The 14,475-nt window shown below is 40.8% G+C and overlaps 3 protein-coding genes across 3 annotated transcripts; all 3 read right to left on the bottom strand.

Annotated features, from left to right (window-relative positions):
• Positions 1 to 56: 56 nt before the first annotated feature.
• LOC112835604 (frataxin, mitochondrial-like) lies at positions 57 to 1,159 on the bottom strand. Its single transcript, XM_073891188.1, has one exon. The coding sequence runs from the start codon at positions 1,124 to 1,126 to the stop codon at positions 491 to 493; it is 636 nt and encodes a 211-aa protein (XP_073747289.1). The 5' UTR covers positions 1,127 to 1,159; the 3' UTR covers positions 57 to 490.
• A 1,208-nt stretch (positions 1,160 to 2,367) lies between these two features.
• On the bottom strand, positions 2,368 to 4,075 carry LOC112835603 (aurora kinase A). The gene has a single exon (XM_073891868.1). It carries the CDS (start codon positions 4,011 to 4,013, stop codon positions 2,796 to 2,798), a length of 1,218 nt encoding a protein of 405 aa, XP_073747969.1. The 5' UTR covers positions 4,014 to 4,075; the 3' UTR covers positions 2,368 to 2,795.
• A 7,665-nt stretch (positions 4,076 to 11,740) lies between these two features.
• Positions 11,741 to 13,201, bottom strand: LOC112836032 (archaemetzincin-2-like). Its single transcript, XM_025887688.2, has one exon. It carries the CDS (start codon positions 12,877 to 12,879, stop codon positions 11,797 to 11,799), a length of 1,083 nt encoding a protein of 360 aa, XP_025743473.1. The 5' UTR covers positions 12,880 to 13,201; the 3' UTR covers positions 11,741 to 11,796.
• Between the last annotated feature and the right edge of the window lie 1,274 nt (positions 13,202 to 14,475).

Genomic DNA, 14,475 nt, shown 5'->3' with positions numbered 1-14,475 from the left:
GGAAATGTCCAGAATAAAAAGTGTTTTTTTTTGTTTTTTTTGTTTTTTTTAACATTTATAGGCAACTCTTTAATGAGTCTTATTTGGGGACAGAAAGGGGAGGTCGGCCAGCCCTCTTCATGTGGTTTTAGGCAGTTAAGTCCTTCAAAGGACGAGGAGTGAAATCAAGTCATTTTTCCTCCTGAATTTTTCCTTCTTATTTTTCTTTGTTGTAAGGTTATATATAAATGTACAAGGATAGGGACATTATAAAACAGAAGGGATATCCTGTGAGGGAGGAAATCAGACAATAAATCCAAAAACACTACAGAAATTACAAATCCGAACTTGGGGGAGGGTGGGAGGCAACACGCTTTTTCACATAGCTCTTCCTTACACACCATGCAACTGTCCTCCAAAGCGGGAATGGAACAGACCAGACACTCAGCTGCAGGACGGAGCTGGGGTCTGGGCTTTAGAGCTGTTCATGTCTTTGGGACTGGGCTGGGCATCAAGCGCCTTTTCCGGAATAGGCCAGAGAAGATAAGTCCAGTTTGGTTTTTAAGGCTTTAGTCAGCTCCGTGGCCAGCAGCTCGTGGAGGGACATGCCGTCATGCGTGTACACCCAGTTCTTCCCTGTCCAGTCATAGCGCTTGGGCCCGCTGGAGGGTGAAGATAACCAGATCTGCTTGTTTGGGGTCTGCTTGTTGATCACGTAGGTTCCTAGATCTCCACCCAGTTTAACTGTTAAAACACCACTCCCGAACGAGACATCATAGTCTTCGAATGTGTAAGGTTTGTCTGCAAGGTCTTCGAAAAACTCTGCTAAGGAGTCCAGTGTCTTCTCCGCCAGTCTTTCATAGGTCGTCTCATCCAGAAAGCCAGGGTCGCCCAAAGTTCCCACTGTCCTCATATTCATCAAACAGACGCTCTGCTTTTTGACATTCACGATCTGATCAAGGCGGTGGAGGCTCAGACTGGCGTGGCCGGGTACGCGGGTCGCTCCGGTCCCGACGCGGAGGCCCCGGCGGCTGTAGAGCGGGGCGTTCCTCGTCTGGCCCTGGGCTCCGGCGCCTGCCGGGGCTGAGCCCGGGGGCACCGAGCGGGGCAGGAGGCCGGCAGCCGCGCGGCGCCCAAGCGTCCACATGCCGCTCCCAGTGTGCGGCCGCTCCGCCCTCCCGCTCCGGGGACGCCGCGGCGACCCAGAATAAAAAGTGTTTTAAATGTTGTCAAGCCTTTTCTAATTTTAGACTTTCCCACCACTGGTAGGCAAGGTATCACCCTGTGTAATCCCTCACCCCAAGAGAGGGTGATACTTTATACAGTGACTAGCACAACATAATAAAAAAAAAAAAGAAAAAAGAAAGGGTGATATTTTGATCCACCTTGGGCCTCCCTTTGGGAGTCAGGATGGCATTTGGCACTTCTTACAACCCCATAAAGTAAATCCACTCCAGTAGTATTTGCTGAGCAATGCAGAGTTTGCCATAGATTATATGGACCAAAGATAGTATTTCTGTCATAAGCCACACAATTTCTAACTGAAATTGCCATTAGTCATTTCTATCCTCTGTAAAGTCATCTGCAGCAAGCCAGCCACAGGAACTCCACATACCTTTCTTTCTTTTTTTATTTCCCCCCAAGGTTAATGTGGCATTTTTAAAAATTGAGGTATAATTGGGACATAGGTGTACAATATTATGGTATGTGATACATGTACATATTGCAAAATGATCACCACAATAAGTTTAACTAACATCTATCCCTGAACATAGTTACAATTTTTTCTTGTGTTGAGAACTTTTAAGATTACTCTCTTCACAACTTTCCAATATGCAATACTTTACAATATATAATACCATGCTCTACATTACAACCCCATGACATATTTATTTTATAACTGGAAGTTTGTACCTTTGACTCCCTTTACCCATTTCACCTTCCACCATGCCCATCTGGCAGCCACCAATCTGTCTATGAATTCAGGTAGTTTATTTATCTTAGATTTCACATATAAGCAACACCATGTGGTGTTTGTCTTTCACTGTCTGACTTACTTCACTTAGCTTAATGCCTTCAAGTTCTATCCATTGCTGTCCCAAATAACAGAATTGCCTTCTTTTTTAATGGCTGGGAAATATTCCATTGTATGTATGTATGTATATATATATATATATATATATACTCACATCTTCCTTACCCATTCATCCTTCGATGGACTCTTAGATTGTTTCCATAGTGTGAAGCACTATCTCATTGTAGTTTTGATGTGCCTTTCCCTAATGATCAGTGATGTTGAGCATCTTTTCCTGGGTTTATTGGCCTTTTATATATCTTCTTTGGAGAAATTCTTCAAGTTCTTTGCCCATTTTTTTTTTTTTTGTCTATACAAAAATCTTTATTTTAACATTTAAAAGAAAGAATCACATGTTCATCCTGACCGCTTTCCCAGGCTTGGCCACCCAATAAGTTACACACACACAAAGGTATTTGGAAGGTTATTGCACGCCTCTGTCACTGATGAGTCACAGTGATGTGGCCACTCTCCCCGCAGTCAGACCCCGAGCCTGTCCTCCCTCCACCAGGAGGCCTCACTCGTACCAGGCTGTGGGGAGGCTCCAGGTGGACCTCGGCTCTGGATCGTGAAGCTAGTGACATAGCCACACTTCCTGTGGCTACCTTCACTCCAGAGCACAGTGTTCACTGAAGGGGACTCTTGGGTGGGGAGGCTGAGGCAGCGCCCTCGGGCACGGGCAGGCCTGTTCCTGACACCATACAGCAGCCCTGCTTCTCAGATTCCTCCCCCTGCACCATTCTTAAGAGTGTTTGCTAGTTGATTCTTTGCTTTTTTGGCTACTTGATGGTTTTGATGAATTTGCTGTGATCCAGGGGTGCTCAAGTACTTCTTTGAGAGTTGGCCTTTGGCTGGGATTATGTTTCAACAGTCTTGAAATGAGGTCCCTGGCTCCCTCTGGCACGAAGTCAGGGAATGTGAACTCAACCCGCGATATTCTTTTGTAGGTCTCTTGGTAGGCGCTTGCCTCAAAAGGAGGCTTTCCAACTAGAAATTCATAGCAAAGAACCCCAAGGCTCCAGAGATCCACCTTCTCATCATGCATTCGGCCTTCAATCATCTCTGGGGGCAAGTAATCCAGGGTGCCACAGAGGGTGGTTCTCCTGGAGGATGGAGCATGTACTGACCACCCAAAATCTGCAATCTTAAGCTCTCCAGCCGATCCAAGGAGTAGGTTCTCTGGCTTAATGTCTCTATGAATGACTCTCTTTGAGTGACAGTAGGACAGGGCATCTGCCAACTCTGTGATATAAGTAGCAGTTCTCTGCTCATCAAACTTTGACAGTTTCTGAAGTTCTCTGTAGACAGCTCCGAGAGGTGCATACTCTAGAATTAGGTAAACTCTGGTGGCATCATGGAAATAACCATACAGTCTGAGAATATTTGGATGCCTAAGGTGGGACTGTATTTCTACTTCTCTTCTCAGCTGATGCTCAACTCCTGCTTTCTCCAGTTGAGCTTTAAATAATACTTTAAGAGCCAGGATAAACTTGCTTTGCTTTTCTCTTGCCAAGTAAACATTACCAAACTTTCCTTTACCCAGTGGACGACCAATTTCAAAATCTTCCAAAGCCCATTGCCTTTTTTTTGATTCTTCATTTTTCTGTTTTGTTGCCAGTTCCTTTTCAGAATTATTTCCAGGGGCTGATGATGACGGCTGCTCATTCTTTTGGGTATTATTCAGTGACCTAGAGACAGGACGGGGAACACTGGTTGCCTGCAATTGCTTCTGCTTCAGATTCTGAACTGGTTTATGGCTGGAGATGAGCTTTTGTGCTTGTGGAGGAATTCGCTGGGAGGAATTTGAAGGACACAAGACCCGCTGGGCCTGGCCACTATTCGTAGATAACGGATTCTGAGAAGGAATTTGCTGAGTCACCGGAACACGTTTTGGGCCATCACCGAGTGCAACTGTAGTCTTAAGAGGCCCTGCAATGCAGTTTTCTTTAGATCGGTCCATGATGCCCGTCGACTCCCGCCTCTGACCCAAAGCGGACAGTCCTCCCGAGAGCTCAACCGTTAAGATTCCTCTTTGCCCATTTTTGAATCGTGTTGTTTATTCTTTTAATGTTGAGTTTGAATTGTTCTCTGTATATTCTGGATATTAATCTCTTATCAGATCTGATTTGCAAATATGTCCTCCTATTCTGTAGGCTGCCTTTTTCTGCCAGTGTAATCTTTGTCTGGGTGGGAAGACAGATTCCAGTGTTTCCTACTCTGGGCTCCAAGGGCTCACCTGAGTTTAGTCACAAACACTGTGAATACGGAAAGGTACTATGGTCCCTAATTCAGTCCTTATAACACAACACCACAAAAACACCACTGAGCATTGGCCTTAATCATTTGCCAAGAGGGGAGAGAAGACAATAATAACACAGCCACATATGTAGCCAGAGATCTGTTTATTTGGAATAAAAACGAGTAACAAGGGATATCTTCAGGAGCAATGAAGCCTGGTGGCATGGTGGACTTTGCCTGCAAAGTAATCCCTTGGGTTGTTTGTTGGTTTCAAGAATTTTTGGCTGGTGATAGAGATGAAAATTAAATTGCACAAGATTTCAGAGTGAGGGCTGAATATTTGCATCTGGGGTGAATCCAGACTTCTCCTTTTGTCACAAAGCCACAATCCTTAGAGAGGGCCTGGCAGAAGAATCACACACCCATGAGCGGGGGACATGGGCAGGTGGGTGACCATGTGATTTCAGCAGAAACAGCAAGTGGTGGGGCACCTGCTCTGAAAGCCACACAACACAGAGTATAAGCTTAAGGATAAGCAAGGGCACTTAAGAGTAGTTGATTCAATGCTACCTCTTGTCTTCAGAAATAACCTCAACACAGAACTGTTTAATGGAGAAAAATAAAAGCAGTCCCCCAGCAATCCTACCCTCTCTCAGAGATTTTTTTCCCATCTGCTCTTCTCCTCCAACTCAGAGACCTCCAAAATATGGCTTTCTCTCTCCCTTTGCCTCATGCCATCTTATGAAAAATACCTCCCCGCTGTACTCCTTCCCCTGCCCACCATGTCTCCCAAACCACCAACAAGGAACCAACTTCTAGATTATTAACCAGTATATTTAACGTCCTAATCTGATCTATTTGCCTTTGGACAACTTCATCAAAGTCCAGATGTTCCCAAAGATAGTGGTGGCAGGGGGTGGATAGCAAAGGGGGACCCTGGCAGGAAGACCGGTCTTATATTAGTATACCCAAAAATGTTCACCTCGTTGTTCAACTTTTTGTTTTATTGATTAAAATAAAATAAAAAGATTATTTACCTGAGTCCCTGAAGCTGATGAATCTCTAGTTTTAAATTTGAGAACAGAAGCCAGTGTGCTTTCCCCTAAATGAGTGTCCCTTGATGCTCCCCTAGTCGCTACCTCAGCACTGTCCCAGTCCCACTCTCAGGACACAGTGCATACCAAGTCTCTTCAGTCTGGCCTACACCAACTCAGGAAAGGCTGGTGAAGGGAAATACTTCCTGTTTTGTGTGTTCAGGTTCAGATATGACTATTATTTACATTTAAAACCAAACTGGTTTCCCAGAGTCAAGAGTTTCATATGGTTTGTCTTCTCTGATTTCCTCCCATTCAGTTTCCCCCCACCCCTGTTGCCCTCTGCACTATTTCTTATATTCCACATATGAGTGAAACCCTATGATAATTGTGTTTCTCTGATTATCTTGACTCCAGGAAACAAACTGAGGGTTGCGGAAAGGGAGGTCGGTGGGGGATGGGGTAACTGGATGGTGAGCATTAAAGAGAGCACATAATATGATGAGCACTGGGTGATAAACTAAACTAATGAATCATTGAACATTATATCAAAAATTAATGATTTACTATACCTTGGCTAATTGAATTAAAAAAAAAAACCTCAGGTGCTTCTGAGCACTCTAGCCCTGCATGTTAGATATGCTTTTGAAACACCTGATGATTAGTTCAAATCAAGGAACTACCTTTTCTTTCTAAAACTGAAAACAAAATTGTTTCTCCTAGAACAAAAGAAGAATCCTCCCTACAAATTTGCAATTTTCACTGAGTGCAAAAATACAAATTTCTAGCAGTTAAAGGATAGCTATTCTTTAAATGCTTCTAGCCTTCAAGAGTACGTAGGTCAAAACTCTGAGAGACACAATCAAGAAAACTATACAGTAACGAATTAGTTTGGGGGTGGGGGGGAGTTTTCCCTTCTTGGTTGGCCTAATAATTAAATTGACATAGATTAACAGAAGAAAAACAAATTTAATTTTATATATACAGGAGTTCTTGAAAATGTGAGACTCAAAGAAGTGACCAAAAACAGACAGACTTTATACTTTTTAGACAAAATAATAATAATAATACATTTGTGAAGAATCAATAAGACTGATTTACACCCCTAGCCTTCCTATGAAAAAAGCCTATCTACTTGAGCTGGAGCCTTGGCAGAGGGGCAGGCTTCAGGTTTACCACATGTTGAGAGGCTACAGAAGTGCTCTCAGGGAATGCAGGCTGGGGGGAATGCCATTTTTGAGCTCTCATTTGGCTTTACTATAGCTTCTCCCAGAAAGGAGCTTACTTGTCTAGAGCCCCAAATTTTGCAGTTGTCACTAAGGGGACACTTCTAGATCATTTGGACTGGAGACTAGCATGGTCTACAATTATAGTCTCACAGCTATGTATATTTGCAAACCTTAAGGGTCTAGCTTCCAACTAGCCTGAAACTAGGTGCTGACTGAGATCCCTTCCTCTGAAACACTCACAGGTCTCAGCACATTCTCAACAACTGGAATTTACCAATAATAAATCAGACTGCTTAGGCAATCACAAAAGATTAAGAGACATCAAAGAGCTAGGGCAAGGTTAAACTGCTTTATCTCCTACATAAGGCCACTCCTGCAAGACTAGAAGAGAGAGCTCTTTTGCCTAATACACAGAAGCAACATGAGAGTCAAGCAAAATGAAGAAGCAGAGAAATATGTTCCAAATAAAATAAAATCCCAGAAAAAAAACTTAATGAAAGAGAAATAAGTAATTTACCTGATAAAGCATTCAAAGTCATGGTCATAACCAAGCTCACCAAACACAGGAGAAGAATGGATGAACACAGCAAGAACTTGAACAAAGAGATTGAAAATATAATAAAGTACCAAGTAGAAGTCACAGAACTGAAGAATACCGTGGCCAAACTGAAAAATACAGTACAGGGGAGGTTCAACAGCAGACTAAATGAAGCAGAAGATAGAATCAGTAAGCTAGAAGACAGGGTAATGGAACTCACCCATTAGAGCAACAACAACAACAAGGAATTTTTAAAAGTGAAGATAGTTTAAGGGACCTATAGGACAACATCAAGCAGAATCACATTTTCATTATAGAGGTTTCAGAAGGAGAAGAGAGAAAAGAAGAGGCATGAAATGTATTTGAAGAAATAATGGCTGAAAACTTGCCCAGCCTAAGAAAGGAAACAGACATCCAGATCCAGGCAACCCACAAAATTCAAACAAGGTGAACCCAAAGAGACCCACACCAAGACACATTATAGTTAAAATGTTGAAAGTTAAGGATAAAGAGAGAATTTTAAAAGCCGCAAGGGGGAAAAAAAACCTTGTTACATACAAGGGAGGCCCCATAATGTTATCAGCAAATTTCTCAACAGAAACTTTGCAGGCCAGAAGAAAATAGATGATACATTCAAAGTGCTGAAGTGAAAAATTTCCAGTCAAGAATATTCTACCCAGCAAGGTTATCGTTCAGAATTGAAGGAGAGATAAAGAGCTTTCAAGACAAATGAAAGCTAAAGAGTTCCCCCAGGGATGCCTGGGTGGCTCAGTCAGTTAAGTGTCTGCTTTCAGCTCAGGTCATGATCCCAAGGTTCTGGGATCGAGTCCCACATCAGGCTCCTTGCTCAACAGGGAGCCTGCTTCTCCCTCTGCCTGCTGCTCCCCCCTACTTGTGCACGGTCTCTCTCTCTCTGACAAATAAATAAATTAATTAAACCTTTAAAAAAATAAAAATAAAGGAGTTCCCCAACACTAAACTAGTCTTACAAGAAATATTAAAGGGACTTCTTCAACCTGAAAAGAAAGGGTAGCGATTGGTAACCAGAAAAAAATATGAAAGTAAAAATCTTACTAGTAGAGGTAAATATATAGTAAAAGAAACAGATTAATCACTTTATAAAGGTTAAAAGAAAAAAGTAGTAAAAATAACTATAACTATAATAGTTAATTAATAGATACACCAAATAGGGGCACCTGGGTGGCTCAGTTAGTTAAGCATCTGATTTTTGATTTTGGCTCAGGTCATGATCTCAGGGTCATGAGATTGAGACCCATGTTGGGCTCCATGCTGAACATGGAGCCTGCTTAAGATTCTCTCTCTCTCCCTCTGCCCCTTGCCCCCCTCAAACACACGAGCTCTCCCTCTCTCTCTCTCAAAAAAAAAGAGATACACATAATAAAAAGATGTAAAATATGGCATCAAAAACATAAAATATAAGGGATAAATAAAAATGTAGAATTTTAGAATGTGTTTAAACTTAATTTGCTATCAATTTAAAATAGAATGTTATAGGGACACCTGGGTGGCTCAGTCGGTTAAGTGTCTGCCTTCAGCTCCGGTCATGATCCCAGGGTCCTGGGATCAAGTCCCGAATCAGATGTCTTGCTCAGTGGGAGCCTGCTTCTCCCTCTGCCTGCTGCTTCTCCCTGCTTGTGTGCTCTCTCTTCTCTCTCTCTCAGACAAATAAATAAATAAAATATTTTTTAAAAATAGACTGTTATATATGAGCCTCATGGTAACCACAAAGCAAAAACTCATAGTAGGTACACAAAAGATAAAGAGAAAGAAATTTAAGCAAAACATTATAGAAAGTCATCAAACCACAAAGGAAGAAAAAAAAGAAAAAAGGAAGAGAGAGGAACTACAAAACAGAGAAAATACAATTAACAAAATGATAAGTACATACCTATCAATAATCAAATGTAAAAAAAAATTAAATGCAAGTGGACTAAGCTCTCTAATCAAGACATAAAATGACTGAATGGATTAAAAAAAAAGACTCATTTATATGCTGCCTACAAGAGACTCATTTCAGCTGTAAGGGTGCACACAGACTGAAAGTGAAGGGATAGAAAAAGATTTCTCATACAAATAGAAATCAAAAGAAAGCTTGAGGTAGCTACCCTGATATCAGACAAAATAGACTTTAAAACAAAGACTTTAGTAAAAGATAAAGATTGGCATTACATAATGATAAGGGGATCAATCCAGCAAGAAGATAGAACATTTGTAAATATTTACGCACCCAAAATGGAAGCACCTAAATACATAAAGCAAATACTAACAGACCCAAAGGGAGAAGTTGACAGCATTACAATAATAGTATGGGACTTTAATATCCCAGTTACATCAATAGATAGGTCATCCAGACAGGAAATTAATAAGGAAACCTTGATCTTAAATAGCACATTAGAGCAGAGGGACTGAATAGATGTATACAGAGCATTCCATTCAAAAGCAGAAGGATACACATTCTCCCCAAGTGCACATGGAACGTTCTCAGGATAGATTACATGTTAGACCACAAAACAAGTCTTGATAAATTTAAGAAGATTGAAATCATATCAAATATTGGGACACCTGGGTGGCTCAGTCGGTTAAGCGTCTGCCTTGGACTCAGGTCATGATCCCAGGGTCCTGGGATCGAGTCCTGCATCAAGCTCCCTGCTCCACAGGAAGCCTGCTTCCCCCTCTGCCTCTCTCTCTGTCTCTCATGAATAAATAAATAAAATCTTTAAAAAAAAAAGTCGTATCAAACATCTTTTCCAACCACAATGGTATGAAACTAGAAATCAGTTATAAGAAGAAAAGTGAAAAAGTCACAATTATGTAGAGATTAAGCAACATGCTACTGAGCAGTCACTGGGTTAATGAAGAAATAAAGAAAAAAATAAAAAAATACTTTGAGACAAATGAAAATGGAAATAAAATATATCAAAATGTATGGGATGCAGCAAAAGCAGTTCTAAGAGGCAAGTACAAAGCAATACAGCCTCCCTCAAGAAAAAAAAAAAATCACAATCTAACTTTACACCCAAAGAAAGTAGAAAAGGAAGAACAAACAAAGCCCAAAATTAGTATCATCGAGGGAATAATAAATATCAGAGCAGAAATAATTGAAATAGAAACAAAAAGTAGAAAAGATCAATGAAACTAACAACTGGTTCTTTGAAAAGATTAACAAAATTGACAAATTTTAGCTAGACTTACTAAGAAAAAAAGAGAGTGTTCAAATATAAAAAACAGACAAGAAAGAGAAATTACAACAGAAAAAAAATGCAAAACCTTATGAGACTAGTATGAACAATTATTTGCCAACAAATTGGACAACCTAGAAGAAATGGGTAAATTCCTAGAAATATATGATCCTCCAAGATTGACTCATGAAAAAATAGAAAAATTTATAGACCAATTACTAGTAAGGAGATTGAATCAGTAATCAAAAACCTCCCAACGAACCAAAGTTCAGGACCAAGCAGCTTCACCAATGAATTCCACCAAACATTCAAAGAAGATTTAATACCTATCCTTCTCAAATTATTCCAAAAAATTAAAGGGGAAAGACTGCTTCAAAACGTATTTTATGAGACCAGCACTACCCTGACACCAAAACCAAACAAGGACACCACAAAAAAGAAAATTATAAGCCAATATTCCTGATGAACATAGATGCAAAAGTCCTCAACAAAATATTAATGGATTCAACAATCCATTAAAAGGATCATACACCATGATCAAGTAGAATTTATTCCAGGGATGCAAAAATGGTTCAACATCTACAAATCAAACAATATGATATACCACCTTAGCAAAATGAAAGCTAAAAATCATCTGATCATCTCAATAGAAGCAGAAAAATCTTTCAATATCCATTTATGACAAAAACTCTCAACAAAGTGGCTATAGATGGAACATATCTCAACATAATAAAGACCATTTAAGACATGTTCACAACAAATATCATACTCAATGGTGAAAAGCTGAAAGCTTTTTCCTTAAGATCAGGTCCAAGACCCAGGGTGCATGGGTGGCTCAGTCGGTTAAGCATTGGACTCTTGGTTTCGGCTTAAGTCATGATCTTGGAGTTATGGGATTGAGCCCTGCTATAGGCTCTGTACTCAGTGTGGCGTCTGCTTGAGATTCTCTCCCTTTCCCCTCTCCCCACTCTCTCTCTCAAAAAAAAAAAATCAGGTACAAGACAAGAATGCCCACTCTCACCACTTTTATTCAACAGAGTATTGGAAGTCTTAACCAAAGCAATTAGGCAGAAAAAAGTAATAAAAGGCATCCAAAATGGAAAGGAAGAAGTAGAACTGTCATTTATTGAGAATGACATGATTTTATATAGAGAAAACCCTAAAGACACCACCAGAAAACTGTTAAACTAATAAACAAATTCAGTAAAGTTGCAGAATATAAAATCAATATACAAAAATCTATTGTGTTTTGGAACACCTGGGTGACTCAGTTGGTTAAGCATTTGCCTTCAGCTCAGGTTGCGATCCCAGGTTCCTGGGATCAAGTCCCACATTGGACTCCTTGCTCAGTGGGGAGCCTGCTTCTACCTCTGCCTGCCACTCCCCCTGCTTATGCTCTCTCTCTCTCAAATAAATATATAAAATCTTTAAAAAAAAGTCTATTGTGGTTTTTTTTTTTTTAATATGCAAGGTGTTTATTGTAATTACTCCTACGTGAAGGTCCTTATTTTTGGACAACAGCAAGGCATCTTATTATCCACTCTTTCCATTCCTTAAAGGCTTCCACAGGTTTTGGTAAATTCACATTGTCTTCCCGACTGTGTCCCGTGCTGACTCCAGGGATGTCAGCAGACTCATCATCAATCCACTTCACCAGTGCTTGGTATCTCTCTATTATGTTGAAGCCAACAGCGCACCGCAGCTTGCGTAAACAGATAGGGCAAAGGTTGAGGGGGCGCCAGTCAGCCTCTTCCAAGTGGTTGGAGCCCTGCATGAGGCATGCAAGCCACTGGCAGTGTCGAAGTCCAAATATGTGTCCGATCTCATGGGTTAAAGTCTTACAGGAACGAAGCAGCAAAACACTGGTCACTTCAGGAATATAATAGTTATCAAAAACGGAATAGTCGCTTGAAGATACTTTCTGCAGCTTGTTCACTTTGCCTTCATAGCGTGAACTGTAAAAATCACTACCATATCTGGCAAAGCTGAATATCCCCACACCATCTGTCAAAGAGGCCTGTCCAAAGACAAAATTCCAGGAGTCTCGTGGGTAAAGATCAATCATTGTTATTCCCACAATACAGAAGGCATCTCTAGGTTTCTTCTTTTTTAGGAACCTCAGGATGTGCCCTGCATGAATTTGTAGGTTTTGTGTGTTATCATTGATTCTAAAGGAACACCTCGTTACAGAGACGGGAACCGGTTCTAGGAGTTTCACCGTCAAGCCATAGAAAAATGCTTCACAGTAGCCCTTGAGCCACTTAATATATTCTTCACTGATAATTCTGGTGTTTCCTAGAGATCCAATGCATTGTATATAAATACTGTGCTTCTCTGGAGACGGTGCCTTTCTAGAAGGATCACTGAAAAACTGTTCGAAGTCCTGGGGAGGCTCGGGATGGGAGATGATCCAGTCTGATTCCGAATGCAAGGTAATGGGTCCAAACAGATCACTGTCTGGCTTGAAGGCTTTGTTCAGCAAACGCCGTTCGCCAGCATCTAACTGCTCATACTGTGACACAAGCGTTGGGTTCTTTGAGATGAGAGCTGTTTTTAGAGTCTGTTCAGAGTGCTGTACTGTTTGCATAATGACAGGTCTCTTCCATTCACATCATGTTCCTCTGTAGGGATGTCATTCTTTCTTCTAAATGCGTCAAATAGCTGTTCCGCCACAAGGCTTCTTTAGGGAGGTAGGCTCCCATCGAAGTTTTTGCCTTACAAGGACCGGCATTCCTGGGCCTGGGCCTGGGCCTGGTCGGGAAAGTGCTGTGCGGGGCGCCTTCACCCTTGGGCTGGGGCCCGTGCAACCGCGACCCGGTCCCTGGCTGGGGTGGAGTGGGGGAATCCCCCGCGGAGTCTCGCTTCGTCTTTCCGCCCGGAGGAAGCCTCCTCAAAGGGCCTTGCTCCCTGGAGACCAGTCTATTGTGTTTTTATGCACTAATGATGAACTATCAGAAAGAGAAATTGCAAAAGTTATCCTCTTTATATTGCACCAAAAAAATAATAAAATATCCACGAATAAATTTAACCAAGAGGGTGAAAGACCTATACACTAAAAACTATGAGACATTAATGAAAGACACTGAGGAAGACACAAATAAATGGGAAAATATTCTGTCCTCATGGATTGGAAGAATTAATATTGTTAAAATGTCCATATTACTTAAAGCAATCTATGGATTCAATGCAATCCCTGTCAAAATTCTAATGGCACTTTTCACAGAAATAGAAGAAATAATTCTAAAATTTGTATGGAGCTACAAAAGATCCTGAAAAGCCAAAGCAATCCTGAGAAAGTACAGAGCTGAAGGCAGTGCACTCTCTGATTTCAAACTACTACAAAACTATCAAAATAATATGGTATCAGCATAAAAACAGACACATAGATGAATGGAACAAAATAGAGAGCCCAGAAATAAGCCCATGCATATATGGTCAATTAATTTACAAAAAAGGAAACAAGAATATACAATGGGCAAAAGACAAGCTCTTCAATAAATGGTGCTGGGAAAACTGGAAAGCCACGTGCAAAAGAATGAACCTGGACCACTGTCTTACATCATACACAAAAATTACTCAAAATGGATTAAAGACTTGAATGTAAAGACCAGAAACCATAAACTTCCTAGAAGAAAATATAGGTGGTAAATTCCTTCATATTGGCCTTAGTAATATCTTTTTGGATCTGACTCCAGAAGCAATGGCAACAAAAGCAAAAATAAACAAATGGGACTACATCAAACTAGAAAGCTTCTCCACAGTGAAGTGAACCATCCACAAAATTAAAAGGCAATTTACTGGAATGGGAGTAGATATCTGAAAATCGTATATCCAATAAGGGGTTAATATCCAAAATATATAAACAACTCATACAACTCAAAAAAATCCAATTAAAAGCTGGGCAGAGGAACTGAATAGACGTTTTTCCAAAGAAGATATACAGATGGCCAACAGGTGCATGCAAAGATGCTCAACATCACTAATCTCAGGGAAGTGCAAATCAAAACCACAGTGAGATACTACCTCAGACCTGGAAGAATGGCTCTTATCAAAAAGAAAGAAAAAATTTTTGGTGAGGGCGTGGAGAAAAAGGAACTCTGTACACTCTTGGTGGGAATGGAAATTGCAGTATGAAGTTTTCCCTTCAAAAAAACAGTATGGAGGTTTATTTAAAAAAAAAAAC

The sequence above is a fragment of the Callorhinus ursinus genome, unplaced genomic scaffold, assembly GCF_003265705.2.
Source record: "Callorhinus ursinus isolate GAN/ISIS: 27379988/994484 unplaced genomic scaffold, GSC_fseal_2.0 scaffold4, whole genome shotgun sequence".
NCBI lineage: Eukaryota > Metazoa > Chordata > Mammalia > Carnivora > Otariidae > Callorhinus > Callorhinus ursinus.
Note: the sequence above shows the minus strand (reverse complement) of the source record. Positions and strands in the feature narration are given on the sequence as shown.

Excerpts from the sequence above, each read along its gene's own strand:
- LOC112835604 (XM_073891188.1), bottom strand. The coding sequence starts at position 1,126 with ATGTGGACGCTTGGGCGCCGCGCGGCTGCCGGCCTCCTGCCCCGCTCG.
- LOC112835603 (XM_073891868.1), bottom strand. The coding sequence starts at position 4,013 with ATGGACCGATCTAAAGAAAACTGCATTGCAGGGCCTCTTAAGACTACA.
- LOC112836032 (XM_025887688.2), bottom strand. The coding sequence starts at position 12,879 with ATGCAAACAGTACAGCACTCTGAACAGACTCTAAAAACAGCTCTCATC.